Here is a 16,855-nt window from a genome sequence, read left to right on the forward strand (position 1 = left end):
TCGTATAGTTCTGTCGACTTCAGACGTGGTTATCTGGGTTTGATAGTCGAGGGGTCAGATGTCAATGTAATAGACATTTTCTTAAATCTTCGTAAGATCTAATATGTCCACAAAACTCAGGTCTAAAATGATAAACAAGTTCTTTTAAAACTTGGTGGATTATTCTTTAAGATTTGAGGACATCGATTTGGAATTAAGTCTTCATAACTGGCTCATGGGTTTGTCTGAAATGACATTCCAAATCGAGCCTTTTTAGTTTTCATGCGCAAATTTAAATAATGTAAAGCATTGAATTTGGGGAAAGGAAAACCTGTTCTGAATCTAATACAAAGGATTTTCAAGGAAAATTCCTGTTAATATTGTCTAATTAAATTATCATTTTCACAAGATATTTAACAAGAACAAAAAAAAATATTAATACAACCATTCAACTGGAAGTCTATCAAGGCAATAAGGGAAATGAGTTAAAATGAAAATTAATAATACCATTCTAAATGATTTTCTGACTGGTAATTCATCGTTATAACTTACAGTCAAAAGATCTTATGTAAATTGTTTTGGAAAAAGTATAACATAAGTACATTTTGTGCACAGTTTCGGCGTTTTTGTTTTGAAGTACATGTAAATATCTATATAAATGTTATACATGAATAACTTAATTAAAAATAGATAATTTTTACCACTTTCTTTCTTATTTGAATGAAAATAAATGTTTTAAGGTCATCGAGAAAATCATCTTTGCATACATTGAATACGAGTTTTTTAAGTGTTACATGTGTTAATTCTAGTGCCCATGGTATACATATCAGTATTCCCAACAGTGTCGGACCGTACTATATTTTATTAGGCTATTTCTAGGTCTAATCTGTATTATTTTTTTTCCGTATAGGTAATGGAAATATTGTCGTGGACAAAGATGGTAAAAAGAAGCACACACGGCCGACTTTCTCCGGACAACAGATATTTGCTTTGGAAAAAACTTTTGAACAGACCAAGTACTTAGCGGGACCCGAGAGAGCGCGATTGGCGTACGCCCTAGGGATGTCCGAAAGTCAAGTCAAGGTAAATTAGGAAATTGGAATATCATTTTGAGAGAGAGAGAGAGAGAGAGAGAGAGAGAGAGAGAGAGAGAGAGAGAGAGAGAGAGAGAGAGAGAGAGAGAGAGAGAGAGAGAGAATGCATTTTGTTTTACCTTTAATGAAATTAGATCAAATAAAATTCTTTTTCTTGAACACCTGTGAATCAAAACTCTCAAAGTTGGACTACATTTTCAAAATTCAATCAGGTGGTTACTTCACAGGAAAAGGATAAACCAAAAGGAAATACAAAATTTATAGGTATTGATACCCCGACTAACTATTTCTCCCATAAAACATTATTCCTATTGAAATTAAGGATTGCACACCTGCGAAAACCTACTGATATTAGATTCTGCATTGATTGCCAATGAGCCCCCGAATTAAGCCAACAAAATACCTATTAAGTCAATGAAATTTGAAGGAAACATTATTGGGAGAAAGTGTACTCGATACAAGATTTGGGGGATTACAAAGATTCCTGGCTATCGATTATTTGACATAAAAACTCAATCTGACAATAAGCCTTTAAATCATCGAACAATTTAACAAGTCAAATCACTTCATTTCATTTTTGGCGATAAAAGAATCAATAGGTAATTTGGCATTATTTTTTCTCGAGTAAAATATCTTTAAGGAAAAAATTAGGGATTGGTCACGATCTCGCCGAGTTCTCGGACCCCTCGCTGTTTCATCAAATGTCCAGATGCTTTACCCCTGTAATCGGTGTTTTGGCTCATTATCCTAAACAACCTCGGGGACAGAGCATAAAGTATACCCCCTGTCTATTGCGCTCATCCCTCCCTGATGCTAACAAGGGGGTCATTGTCGAGGTGTTCCTAATTTGACATCTTGCTGGGGGGAGATCCAGGGTGGTCCGAACAAACCTCTTTTTGTCGCCATCTGAAAGCTGCTGGTAGGCTACAGTTCTTTGATCCATTAATCTAATGATTTATTCATTTAGTGATCAACTCATTTTTTAAGATTATAGACAAATTAATGATATCGAGGATTAACCAATATATTTATTCGTTAGAATTTGTTTTTTTAAATGTCAAACTCAAACACATATCAACAATTTAGAATGTATAACCATTTTTTAATTACATATAATAATATATACAATCTTTACAAAAATGACACAAATATACAGTATTCAATTATTGTCCTTTACACAATTCACAAATTTTGTTGTATAATATTTTGGTAAAAAAAAAGTTATATCGGGAGGGACATTATTCAACATATTGACGAGGTTCTTAATGAGACTGGTTTACGGAGTATATCAATTGCAAAGTTAACCAAGGTTTATTGCTCTAAATGAGTGGTTCCTAGGCAATTCCTTTAATTAATCCGATTGTCAGAATTATCGCTGAAATGTGTAATATTGACACCGAGGAAGTTAATAGCCGTCACAAATCTATCAATTCCGGCACTAGAAGACCAGTTCCCGCTGCGATTCAGTATGTCCAATTACACCCTCTGTGCTCCTCCATAACATCCTTTGTCGTCTGCTTACCGCTTAATGTTCCGGTTATTTCCACAGGATGGACGACGTAACAGCTCTCCTAGGACTTCTTGTCCATCTTGGGAAACATCGGTCAGTTCTTCTGTTAAAATAAAAAAAAAATGTTCATTTGAGAGATATTACTATTTTAACTTATTTATTCACACGCAGAATACAATTTAAAATTTTTTGTTATACGTCAAAAAGTTTCTCATGAAAAAAGATATATATTGTTAGATATCTTCCAGATTTTTAAACATTTCTCAATTATATCAAAATCCCATCGATGTAGTATGCTATGGTGCCCACCTCTCGCGGTTTTCAAATGGAGACTTCACAGAGAAGGAAACTATTGATGTTCAGTTTCCTTTATTTTCTGTTTACCGTTTCCCTCTTTGTAAATCGGATATTGATGATGAATTACAGTCATGTTATGATGTGAAATAGCCACGTGCAAACACGATTTTATGCGGTGGTCAGAAATTGATGAGAGATAAGAATTGCACGGTGAATATAACAGTGAAATATGTGAACGAAGGAAAATCTGGTTAAACACGAGATTACTGAAGAAACGTTCTTCATCGTTGATTAAAAATTGAAACTTAAACAAGTTTTTTGACTCTCTGGAAATCACTTTAATATAGAATTCGTTTTTCGACATATTTGAAAACAATTGATGTCTTTTCAATGGAGAGAAAAGTGACTCTATCAAGCAAGGCCTGCTCCAAATGGATCAGTCGACATCGAACCCAAGGCCCAAATCCCATCCCATCAGTAGTTGTGTAATTTGTCTAAATCAATTCTTTATTTAAACGTCAGTCTTTGTATCTTTGTGGTCTAACTTGGAATGAAAGTTCTTAGAAATTAATTCCATTTTATAAACTTTTCACCAAGACAATAGCAACGAACGATGCAACGATATTGCTTGACCGCCCCCCTTAATCCCAACAAAGTAGCTGGAGCTCTCGTATTACACCAGGGAACTTTGAAGTTCCACAAAGGCGTTATCAAGGGGGTTTTGTCGTCCCCTGCGGCCTTTGTTCGCTGGATCCGAGGTTTATCAATATACCCGTTTCCTCTTTGTTATCTCAATTCTTCAATAAAGTGATTTCAATTTAACAAATTAATCCAGTTTATCTCGAAAGTTATTTTACCTACTTTCAATTTCGCCTTTGTAGGGATATCATGAATGTCTTAATTTAATTGAGACAACCCCCCTTACTCTCCCACAACTAACGGAAACCGGTTAAGATAAGTGATGAACTTGTTTCCGTGTAGAGCCCAAAAAAATTCTTCTGGTCGAAAATCCAAAGTATGCAAATTAGGCGTCTTACTTTGGTATAAATACACACTGAAAGATTATTACAACATACTTCTCCTTTTTGTTCTTCTTATAAGTGTTACATATATTTTTTTTTAAATCCATCAACAACAGCATAATGCATGTAAGGAAACAAAATTTCGTTCCTAACCTAAAATGCCGATTATATATATAAAAAATATTCCGGAATATTTTGATGCACAATAATTTCATTTCGCTAAAAATGATAATTAATAAGTTTTGACAAAAAAATCCCTTATTTATTTCAAAGTTTCATAGAGAAAAATCAAAAATCATTGTGTGTTAAATATTTTGATACTAAAATACGGTATAAACTACATTTTTTAAAGATACATATAATAGAAAATTAATTCTAAGACACTATTTTTATCATCTTCTTAAAAAATGGTATCTTTCTTGTTCAAGCTAACATGTTAAAGTTTTAATTCCGACTATATCTGAAAAAAGGCTTAGTAACTTGAATGTATAAGTAATTAAAGAGTTTGTCATAAAAAAAATCCACACAAATAAAAATGTTTTGGCTGTCAAGTTCCCGCTAAGCACAGGCTAGCATCTATATTTTATTTATATAAGTTTCTGTGCAATTAAACATTGAATTTGTTATCTAAAATACGATGTACACAAAAACGATATCAGTTATTGGTTGATTCGTGAAAGAAGCACATGAATTGTATCCAAAATTGTAAATTGGAACAGATCGGTTTATGATATTCTTGATCTACATATGTATTGTCATATTGTCAATTATCATAATTATTAATACGGTACGAATGATGTTTATTAATAATACATCAACTTCATACATTTTACAGAATTGTGTACATTTTTTAACTCAACAATAAACAACTGTGGCGATTTTCTTTAAAAAAATAACGATGGTTAGATCGAAAAAATAAACCCCTTTAAGAATAAATAACAAAAATTCGATTAGGAGAAAATAAGGATCTTATTATATCTCTATGATTATCAATAGAAAAAAAAACCGGTTTTATATATATATTTTTAAAAATAAATACTATAAGATGATCTTTTTTATTACGGTTCAAAAAGTTGGAAGCAAAACTAGCTCAAACCACGGTAAGTTTTTTACGATCCGGTGGGAGGGAGCTATGCGGACCCTGGACAAAGGCCGGACACAATGCTCGACCTATACCAGTGAAATAATTTTTAGACTTGATATGATATTACAATCTGAGACGGAAAACGTGAATATTCGAGAATATCACATCAAATCGTTTTCATATATTATAAGTTCGCCATGAAAACAAATGAATAATTCAAAACTAAAACCATATCTTAACCCCCTATATTAAGGTCATTTTTATTTTCAAACCTTTTTGTTTACGATTATTATCATTGCCCAATAGTGTCATATGAATAACCGTTTCATCTCCGGGATATAAAAAGGTATTTTTCTATAAAATGTATTGCCTTTATTCAGCATATGCAAAAAAAAAATATGGATTGTTTATATATTTTGGGAACTGGATTACGTTAAAAGTTGTTCATTACATTCTTTGCAAGGTGCCTATTGATTACTACATGTATATATTCTTAATCTCTATTGTTTACACATAATTATCTAGGAGATGTATATGATGTGGTATTGTTATAACATAGGAATGTATAAGATTAATCCATATATCTGTATACTAACATTCAGGAGATAAGATTGACCCATGAGGATCATATACAATTTTAATCACTTTGAATTCTGGACAAGCTTGTAAATATATAAGAGTTTCACTAAAGAAAATAAAAAGATATAAATATCTAAAATTAAAAAAATTATATACATCTTTTTTTTTGTTTTCTTTGATTATTTTTTAAACGTTTTTATTTGTTTGAATTAAGGATTCAACGGAAATCGAGGTTTGAGTAGAAAAAACCGAACGCTTATGGTTCTTTATCGAAATTGAAACAAAATAATTATTGAACGGTAACAATTAAAGAAAATAAATTGGCCTTTAAATAATTTGACAATGACATTTTTTAATTAATTTGATGACAACGACATCATTGAAAAAAGAGATAATACCGGTCTTTTCAAATATAGTAAAAAACAACAAACAAAACATCCCCCCCCCCCAAAAAAAAATGAAATAAAAATAAAAATAAAAACTTAAGATGCACTAGATTCAAAATAGCAATTCTTTGATGCATTATCCACAAATAAATAATTTCATTTTTTTTTACGATTTTTTTTTTTGATCAGCAAAGCATTAACTGTACAGGTATTCGACCCAATATAGCGAGTTGCTTCTCTCCTGTCTTTGGGTTAACCTTGGTTGAACTGACATACTGATTTGTCCAGGAACGAACCCCTGAGAGTCTGTCAACAGCGAATACATGCAATACACGCTAATGCTTGTTTTGTTCTCTGCAACTTGTTTGGCTCAAAACAAAACTTCCCAATGAAAAAGGTAGACGCACGGCGGAAATACCTTTAGCGGGTTTTTGTTGAGGGGAATAATTACCTAGTAAAATGTTTTAGCCGCAGAATTAATCTTATCACAAATTAATAAAATCCCCGAGCAGATCAACAATACTTGGATACCTATTAGTCACTTGGGCTTCGGCTCACAGACTCCTTTATAAGAGGTGGGGCTAAATACCTCTCAGATTGCAGTTTGCCATAAACAGCTTTACAAACACACATAACATGGTCATTATCCGTTCTATAATGTGGTATACAATTTTACAGAGCCACTCAGTGACAATTTTCTTAAGAAAACTGTTTCTGTCGGTTTTATTCTTTTTCAATTAACTCTAAATCAAAACTTTATACTTAGAGAATGTTCTTCACAAGTTTACATTGTCAGTAAAAAACAATATTATAGTATCCTTAATTTGCAATTTAGAAATATTCTTCATATTATGCAAATTCAATTTAATAAAACAATAATATAAGACTTTCAGATTTCAATTATGCATTTTTATTGTCATCAACCTAAATTTGATATATACGATTTGAAAATCTATCAAAATTCCCAATATTAAATGAGACAAGTAAATCATTGAATGCCTGTCCATTGTGCAAAGATAGGTATTTTTGTTATCTGTTTTGCACAGATGTGCACAATAAATCAGTGCTATGTTTCTTTGATATTTAGCGCCTCGTTGTAAGATGGGGGTAGCCATAACACTCGACTAATCACATAAAACACCACAGGATCTGAATGGACACCAGAATAAAAACTCTTATGTCTGACACTTCCACCCGCTTTTCTGCAATTATGCACATTCTACAAATAGAGTTTATTTGCCAATTTTCAACATGGCAAATGATATTGAAATTTTTTATCGCTTTTGGTAGAAATTGTAATATTGAGGATTTATATGTCATAACAAAACACAGGTGTTGGGTGGTTTGTACTTTAGAGAATGAGTTTCGTCCCCTGTCGCATCAAGTCTTACCTCAAAGAACTGGTAGCGAAAATAATTAATAAATAAATTATGATATATGTTCTCATTTTTTATTTAAACTGATGTAATTATTGTAGGTGTGGTTCCAGAACAGGCGAACGAAATGGAGAAAGAAACACGCAGCGGAAATGGCATCGGCCAAGAAAAAGCAGGAACAAGCCGAAGACTTAGATACTTCCGATATAGACGATGAGCAATCATCGGACAGTAGTAAATTGCGTGACCAAATGTCAGAATATCTAGAGCAGGCTGGACTGTAGCAATGGAACAAAGAGAATCTCGGCGCATTCAACTGCAATATAAATAGTGCTAATACAACAGAGAGGCAACAAGGCAATGTGCTGCACTCTGCGTACATATGACGTCGGTAACCACGCCGTTACGTCAACGTGTGGTAACCTAGTGGTCACTTTTTGGCAATATTTCAAGGAAAACGAAGCACAATTAATGTGTTGAGGACTGATCTGATTTTGTATGATAGTGTTTGACTGGTTCTCCTTTTATTATTCCAGGGTGTAACATAGTTGTTTCATTTTATATTCATTATCAATCTTTATTTTACAAAATTAGTGCTCTTTTTACAGAAAAAAACCTCCAGAAATGAGGATGTCTAGTTTGAGTGTTAAACGTTGTCAGACAGTTCAGAGTGTGCATACACTGGTGCTAGATGCTATTAGTTTATTGTTAGATTTTTTTTCAACGGTGATATCAACTGTCACAACTTTATTTAAATGACTGTATCATGATTTTGTTCTTCTGGAACGTTTGACCCTAAATGGCATTTTGTTACTCTAGAATACTGTACAGTATTGACCGAAACAACATATCGTTTTTCCCAGAGTAAATCCATGGAATAGATCCTGTCATTTTCAATCATTAGCATTTGTTTTTGCTTTTGGGGCATTAACAAAAGATCTCCTATCCATCCCTCTTGGCTCATTTTGTCCCCAAAACTTTTGACATCCGTGCCATTCCAAGTTTTCGGCGCAAGTCCATGGAACGCGAGAAAACCGTATCTGTTCGTATGACGAAGAAAGCGCCAAAGTCGCTACAATATTTCACTGAATATTGACACTTGAAATCCTGCATTCATTACCCCACGATTTATCAAGATTTGGCTATCAAAAAGATTAGTTGACTCGCGTCAAGTTTGACAGAGGATCCTACTCTATGTACCATTCCAAGTTACTGCCAGAGAGTTGACTCTATGAAAGCTCCTCTCTTACGACACATACATGCACATTCTCAACATGAGGTCAACAATTTAACTGAAAATGTGATAGCGGCCGAGATCCTAATATTTAGTCAGGGTTTTTCCCCCTTATATTTTTCAATTTACTACATTTTGGTATTGAATTAACGTTTTAAATAATAATTATGGGCCCTGTCATGTAGAGTTTACCTTAAAAAAACCCACTATGAATAACAAATACTAGTAGAATGTTTCCGTTTCATTAAATAACACCAAAAACCCGGCCCATCAGGTGGGTCTATTTATTTAGGCTATCTCCTATTACCAAGATACGCTTAAGACACCATAGTGGAATATTTCAGAGCCAACGGTTCAATTTCGATTTACAACCATTATAGGCGATTCAATTCAATAGAATTCGCATGTATTTTAGCATTAAGAAAATCGTGCAATAGCTAGTATTGACAAAAACATATATCCTGCGGATTAGGGAAACCTCATGTTTGTGTTGGAATCTCAGAACTAGGGACTTAATAAAATAACTTTATATCTTATCTTTGCCTATTTCGGTTTCTTTGAAACCCAATGAATGTTTATTTTAGCATTTACCTGGGGAAAGGTATAGCCGATATTTAAGTTTACATTTGTCTACCGTATGGTTAAGTTGCAGTGTTCAGCAATCATTTTTCGTGCATATAAGACGGGGCTTATAGGCTAAGACTCCATGACAAGCAATTCGTCTTGACTTCTTTGGATATTGATCAATGGAGATACCTGTACATACCCCTTTTTTAAATCGTATTTTATACTTTTTTTTCGATGACAAAATTTATTTCTATATCAGGATTAATGACGATATTAAAGGAAATAAAGAATAAAATGTACTATTTATTTGTTTTTGTTGTTTTTTTACTTTCATAATGACGCTGAGTTAAGTAGATAGAAATACACGTATACATACGTTGGCTAACTTTAACGTAAAATTGAGGATATATTAAGTTATCTTCTCATCTAAGAGAAATTATAGCTTTATTTGAATGTGTACATCTGTATTTCGGTTAAGGTTTAAGGAGACTGTAGAGATATGTTTAATATTCTATACATATGTTAAAGCAAAGATAAGTTATTGAGATACGTGTTTAAAATTAAAATGTTTTTAATTCAAAAGTTAAAAATTATTTTAATCAATGTTATTCACACAAGAAATTGATATCAATTTTGTTTGTAGTTTTCTTTTCCTCTCGTGATTTTGCTTGTCCATAAATTTATGTTGATTTTTTGTCATAAAACCGAAAAAATATTAAAAGGAGTAACATTTAATTACTCAACGTTTCAGTTCGAGACTTTAAAAAATCATTTTTGATTACATTAATTTACTTAAAGCCGTTGTGAAGGCTGAGCTGCTAATGACTAATCTATATACATGGACCTCGATGGTCAAATCTTACCTCACTATAACTGATCTATATACATGGACCTCAATAGTAAAATCTTACCTCACTATAACTGATCTATATACATGGACCTCAATAGTCAAATCTTACCTCACTATAACTGATCCATATACATGGACGACCTCAATAGTCAAATCTTACCTCACTATAATTAACTGATCTATATACATGGACCTCAATAGTCAAATCTTACTTCACTGTGACTGATCTATATACATGGACTTCAATAGTCAAATCTTACCTCACTATAATTAACTGATCTATATACACGGTCCTCAATAGTCAAATCTTACCTCACTATAACTGATCTATATACATGGACTTCAATAGTCAAATCTTACCTCACTATAACTGATCTATATACATGAACCACAATAGTCAAATCTTACCTCACTATAACTGATTTATATACATGGAGTTCAATAGTCAAATCTTATCTCACTATAATTAACTGATCTATATACACGGACCTCAATAGTCAAATCTTACCTCACTATAACTGATGTATATACATGGACTTCAATAGTCAAATCTTACCTCACTATAATTAACTGATCTATATACACGGTCCTCAATAGTCAAATCTTACCTCACTATAACTGATTTATATACATGGACCTCAATAGTCAAATCTTACCTCACTATAATTAACTGATCTATATACATGGACTTCAATAGTCAAATCTTACCTCACTATAACTGATCTATATACATGGACCTCAATAGTCAAATCTTACCTCACTATAATTAACTGATCTATATACACGGTCCTCAATAGTCAAATCTTACCTCACTATAACTGATCTATATACATGGACCTCAATAGTCAAATCTTACCTCACTATAACTGATCTATATACATGGACCTCAATAGTCAAATCTTACCTCACTATTACTGATCTATATACATGGACCTCAATAGTCAAATCTTACCTCACTATTACTGATCTATATACATGGAGTTCAATAGTCAAATCTTATCTCACTATAATTACAACTGACATATAGTAATTGAAAAAATCGCTTACAGTGTACATTCTGTCAGATTTTTTATATAATTTCACGTCGTATTCAGCAAGAATTCATCAAACTCTTCTTTGTTTGGAGGTAGAAAAATAATCACTTTAGTAAAAGCCAAAATGGCCCGGACCCCCTTCTTTGCTTAATTAGGTTGTACTTAATTAATTAAATAAAACAGATAAATAAATTAGAAACATTTATTAGTTAAAGTAACTAAATATGGACAATTAATGAATATCTATATTTTGAAGAGGCCTCTAATAATATTAATTTGAAAGTGTGATAAGAATATATAAAATGAATATAATTCAATAAATAATGTTACAGTCCCATACACATAACATATTCTGAATTAGATAAATCTATAAGCATTCACCATTTTACGATATACGATACCCTGCCTCAGTATTTCTAAATTTGATATCTCAGTTGTAAGTTAAGCAACCATAGTGTCCTCACCCCGATCCCAATCAATATATGAGGGGTCCTCCTTAATAGGGGTTAATCCAACGGTGCTCGCCTTTTGACAACTTTGATTTATTACATATGAGAGAGGATACATAAATGGTTATTTGTTCGAGAACGAAGGAAATGAATTATTTGTATTTCTATTTAAGCAAATAACGATTTTCTTTCCAGGGAATTGAGTTACAACTAAGAGACTGGGAATATGATTATCTTTAATGATAGAGTGACATGATTTCTTCCTTATCGTGCTTATTAATTAAGCAGGCAGACACGGATCTTGTCCCCCGTGCCCCTATCTCTCCAATGTAAACATCTTACGGATTGATAAAAGATTAATCAATTAGATATTGTGCAGACAAGTTTGCGATATATAGAGTGTATCTCTGTTGCAATAATAACAAAAAAGTAAATTTTTTATATATTTCTTAACCCTAAGGCCTTAAACAGCAAATGCAAACTTAGAGCTGTAGGCAATAGATATTACTATTTACAAGAGAGACAGAGGAGCTACAGAATTACTGGCGTAACCAGCATGGCTACCGTGGTTGCTGGCCCTCTGACGTTGCTTGTTACTGTGTAGACAGGAATGACACCCGGCAGATAAATCTACTACCACAATGGAGGACCGCCGGGGAGTATATAAATTATCCATTCGCCACTTCCCCGCCGAGCCTAACGAGGGAGTCTTCTTTATTCCATTTGAGCGTTTTTATAAATGATTAGATCGTTGAGGAGCACGAAACCGCCATGCTATGAGATAAACTTTGGGACGGTATTTAAAAGTCTGTTTTGGACTACATGTTTCACAAATAATAGTCCCCTGATTCGGCGGCTTTATGCTATCGGATTTGGATAACTGCATTATCTTTAAATATAAATAAAACACGTCACTTTCTTCAGTAGATTTTATTTTGAAGCTTCAGACTCATTTTGAACCCAACAGCTTCAGAGAACAACGGAGTTTTCCTCGAACTTGATCTCTTTGCTCCTCTCGTTGGCTCCAATCTTCTCCAAAACGCCATATTAATTCTTTGGTCATGACATCCTTCGATGAAAGCGTCTCTATGTGTTAATTTCACTCAAAGGGACCAGCCTCTCTTTGAGGTCACGGAGTCTTCATGTTGTTTGGTTCCTAGACGCGCGAAACATGACACGTGCTGTTGACACCCCCAATTCTTCTAAAAGCGATGATTTATTGCCATGCTTTTGAAGGTTATTAATTGTTAATGTCCCAATGAAACAAATTAGTTAAGAAGAAGTGTCTTCGACGACGAAGCCATCGATTTGAAATGCAAACGTTTGCCATAAGAATTTCAGCCTTTCCGATAAGTTGTCCATAAAAGCAAAAGAAAATACAACAAAAAGAACAAGTTTAGAAGTAACCGTTGAACATCTTACGCTTACTAAACTTATTTTAATTACCTACTTTAAAAAGGTTTAGATTTGTATATGCATACATTTAAAAATCATTGCAAGGTTTAAAAACAGAGAGTACTTTTTGTCATAGGTTATCAAATATAAGACAGTTTGTAAAATATAATCTTTTCATTGTGCTATTTTACGCGCCTAAACGTTTCTTGGAGTGTTATTTTAGCAGGTTACATCCATTCGTCAGCTGGTAAGATGGCAAAGGGCAGATTTGTGTATAGATCGGCGCTCACTGCCGTCGACATCTATTCCAGAATATTTGTTTTGGCTTCAGCGCAATCACTCCTAAGAATATTTCAAAGTGCAAACAAAAAGCGAGCGATCCCTTATTCCTCTTGTCATGGAATGTCGCCGCTGCACTTTGATCCATTCATCTTTTTTATTTCTTTTCAATAAAACATGACAGGGGTGGCCGACCAACTAGCTAATGTTTCCTTTGTGTTGAATCTTCTTTTACGGTGATTGTCAGGTCCATGGCTGTGTTCAGATTCCCCGACTTCGTAAGTAAATCAGTGATAACTCTCGCCTGTTCTCGCCAACTATCGCGCATTCTATGGTCAAAGAATAATCAGTAAATATAAATAAAATCTATGGTATCTAATTCTCAACTACTTTTGGAATAGATGAAATAATGTCCCAATCTTCAAAATTCTTCATTTGAAGTGTTTTGAATGTATAACATTTTTAAACTAGATAGGAAACATCAAAGTAAATAATGTTTTCATAAAATATACGCTTTAAAAGCTATGACTATCCACGTATCAATAGTTTTCTTGAAGTAATAATGGCAAAATCTCGTTTTGCAAAACGTCGTACATGTGCGATGCCTATATACTAGGGTTTAAATTAACAAGTTATTGTTATACCAATTTCAACCATATTTCTCACACTTTACCCATATTGTATAAAAAGATGAAAGTTATTACACCTTATATAGGGATAGAGATATAGTAAATCTTAGTTGAGTATTTAGTGTTAGAATTAAAAATGCTATCAATTTTACAATATGCACATGTATTTACATTTATTTCCCCCTTTGTTTTAATTTTCAAATGAAAACAGTAACTAATCTTTAACCCGGTAATTTATATAAAAAATTGCAAAAGTATGAACAACAGGCCGACCGACAACCTAACAGTTTAAACAAAGTTTTCCTAAGCCATTCCATGTTTTAAAACATGTTTAATTGCATATTTTTCATTGTTTATTCAAACAATTTTAAAGATAATGTTCATATTGTTCAAATGTACCTTAGTTTATTTTTGAAGCCTTATTTATTCTTCGTGGTTAGTCGATACATAAGTGTATGTACGTATAGCGTTAACAACTTTGAAATCAGCTGATGGCACGGACTGCGCGACTTACGCGGTTTTGTTTTTCTTTTTCTGGGCAACTTTTTTGATTGTCAATACAATCCCTTTACATGAAGGAGAAAGATGTAAATTTAAACAGTAAAATATTTTGGGTTTGTTTCAGTAGAAATCATTGCAGAAAAAAATTATATAATTTTCTTTAACGCCACTTTCATACTATAGTATAATTTAAATTATCAAAGAAAACCTTTGTTTTTAATTGTTTCAAAAACTAGAATGTCATTTTCAATCGAAAAAAGTTGCACAGCCCCTTTTCTATATATCTTTCCACTTTCCAACCTGTTTTAACTTTTTATTTTTGATGTTACTGGTGCGCAATTTACGTATCATTATGTATTCTGTCACAAAATAAAATTCAAACAATGAATTATGTTAAAAGACGACCAAATGATATTTATTGACATCAACAATATAGAAATGTGAATGACTAAATTTAAACAGAACAGATGTTTATGGGTAATTACTCCGTATAATAAGCACACAGGTAGTGACGGCTCCCGCGATTACATTCAATACTCACTTGATTTATTAATCGCATACCCAAGATCCCTCCTCTCGTTTCCTGGTGAAGCCAAGACGGCGATAAGAAGATTTCAAAACTTTTATTGCCTTTTTGTAATAAATGGGACGCGAAAAATAACATTACAATTAACTGTTAAAATTTTTCTCACAGTAAATTAACGGGTTCCGTAAAAACATCAATTCCTCTTCACTATTTTGAAGTTGGCACCAAGCTGAAAAGAACGGGACAAAATAATGGCCCCGGAGATTATTCGGACAAATATGGGTTAAAGAACAGAAGTGGTGCTAGGAGATTAACGTGCATCATATTATTCACTGTGCATACAGAGCCACGATACAAAGGCTGTATTATTTAGACACTGAGAGACAAATGGGGCGAGGATAACAATGTTATTGTAATGGATACCTGAAAGTGAAATTCTTTTATAGGTTGCACTTTTGGTGCAGGGATGGTTGACAACTTTAAAATTGCGTTTCTGTCCATATTCAAAATATAGAATTGAAATTGGTATAGTTATTGCCCTGGGTTTCTTCTTGAGAGGACATTGTATAAAACATTTTTGAAAACTTTTATACCAAATTATATAGATCTATACAGAGTTTGCTTAAACAAATTTCCGTTATTACTTTTAGTCGAATGACGAATGATTCGAAATTGATAGGAAAATCTGGCATCAAAATCGCGGGAAAAGGATATCCTAATCGAAAAATTGGATAATGCGTTGGCAAGATCAAAGCGTATAAGACACCTGTGTCCGAATCCTCTGAATGTTTGAGTATAAACGAATCATTACCACAAACGGAAATTGTTACGTTGTCCACACTTTAAGAGTGGCGAACGATTGAAAAGACGATTAACTATCAAAAGAGGATGAAATCCTCGCGTCTTTAAAATCAATTTCAGCTGTTTTATTGCCTCAATATAGACCTTTATCGTTTAAAAACCCATCATGCACCATTTAATTAGATTTTCGTAATATTGACAAATGACTTGTAGTGTTCGAAATCATACTTTAGTACTTTTTTGAACTGTTAATCCTTGGCATATGGTTTTTTTAAATCTTGGTCAGTTTTCAAAAGGTATATTATACCTGTATATGTAAAAAAAATTCCAAAATCAGGAACCGAAAAAAATAACGAATAACGAAAATAAAGTACATTCAGTTACAAGTATAGAAAACCCTCTGGTTCGTTCTTTATTCCGATATACAGGACAGAGCTGACTGTTCATTCCTATTTCAGATTCTATATCAAATAATAAGATTTTCAAAAAAGTATCGTGCTGTGCATATTTAAAAGATTGAGCAAATTACAATATTAGGTTATGTATGATATGTATACTGTGTGAAGTATCGTTACTAAGATATGTTGTCTTGTCCCTGCATAAAGTAAGAACTTGTCTCCAGATTTGGGTAGAAAATCTTTTAGATATATGTTTGTCATAATTTTAATTTTATGTATTTTTCTTTGGTTATTATAATATTTACAAGATATCAACAATACTTTTTGTTTTCTATAGTATTAGAATTATATTTCTTATAATAACAATTTTTTTTCAGGGTTAATGGTGAATCTTCCCATTTTTTTTTTTTTTTACATGTAAGAGGGAATTCGTAATCTTCTGAGATCAAAATTTTGAACTGAACAATCGTTTAAGATAATTCTCAAAGAGTTTCATAATTGAACTTAATTTGCAATCAGTATAACTTATATAACTAAGATTTATCAGTGGATATATTTCCAGGTGTCATACAAAATTTCACAATCCTTAAAACCTGCATAATCAGGTGAAAAATAAAACGAATTAAATAAACGTCATTTTATTCTAATAGTAAAATGCATTTTAATTTTTTCATGGGGACATTACACACTGCAATTAAAAACATTAACTTCTGCAAAGCTCACATGCGTTTTGATCAAGTATGAAACAATGAACAATGTTTTATCCTCAAACTTCTTATATATGATGTGCATCTGATACGTTTAATATGATAACAAATGGATCTAATAACCAAATCAGTTCCGACTCTCTTTCACGAGCGTGGAA

The 16,855-nt window shown here is 32.7% G+C and overlaps 1 protein-coding gene across 1 annotated transcript in view; it reads left to right on the plus strand.

Moving 5' to 3' along the window:
* LOC105335997 (homeobox protein Nkx-6.2) overlaps positions 1-9,436 on the plus strand; it is a 12,088-nt gene extending 2,652 nt beyond the window's left edge. Inside the window, exons 2-3 of the mRNA XM_011440152.4 lie at positions 890-1,062; positions 7,429-9,436. Of these exons, the coding sequence (XP_011438454.1) occupies positions 890-1,062; positions 7,429-7,611 (356 nt within the window). The 3' untranslated portion in view covers positions 7,612-9,436. The remainder of the gene's footprint in view (positions 1-889; positions 1,063-7,428) is intronic.
* The last annotated feature ends 7,419 nt before the right edge of the window (positions 9,437-16,855 follow it).

Source organism: Magallana gigas, chromosome 8 (assembly GCF_963853765.1).
Source record: "Magallana gigas chromosome 8, xbMagGiga1.1, whole genome shotgun sequence".
Classification (NCBI taxonomy): Eukaryota; Metazoa; Mollusca; class Bivalvia; order Ostreida; family Ostreidae; genus Magallana; species Magallana gigas.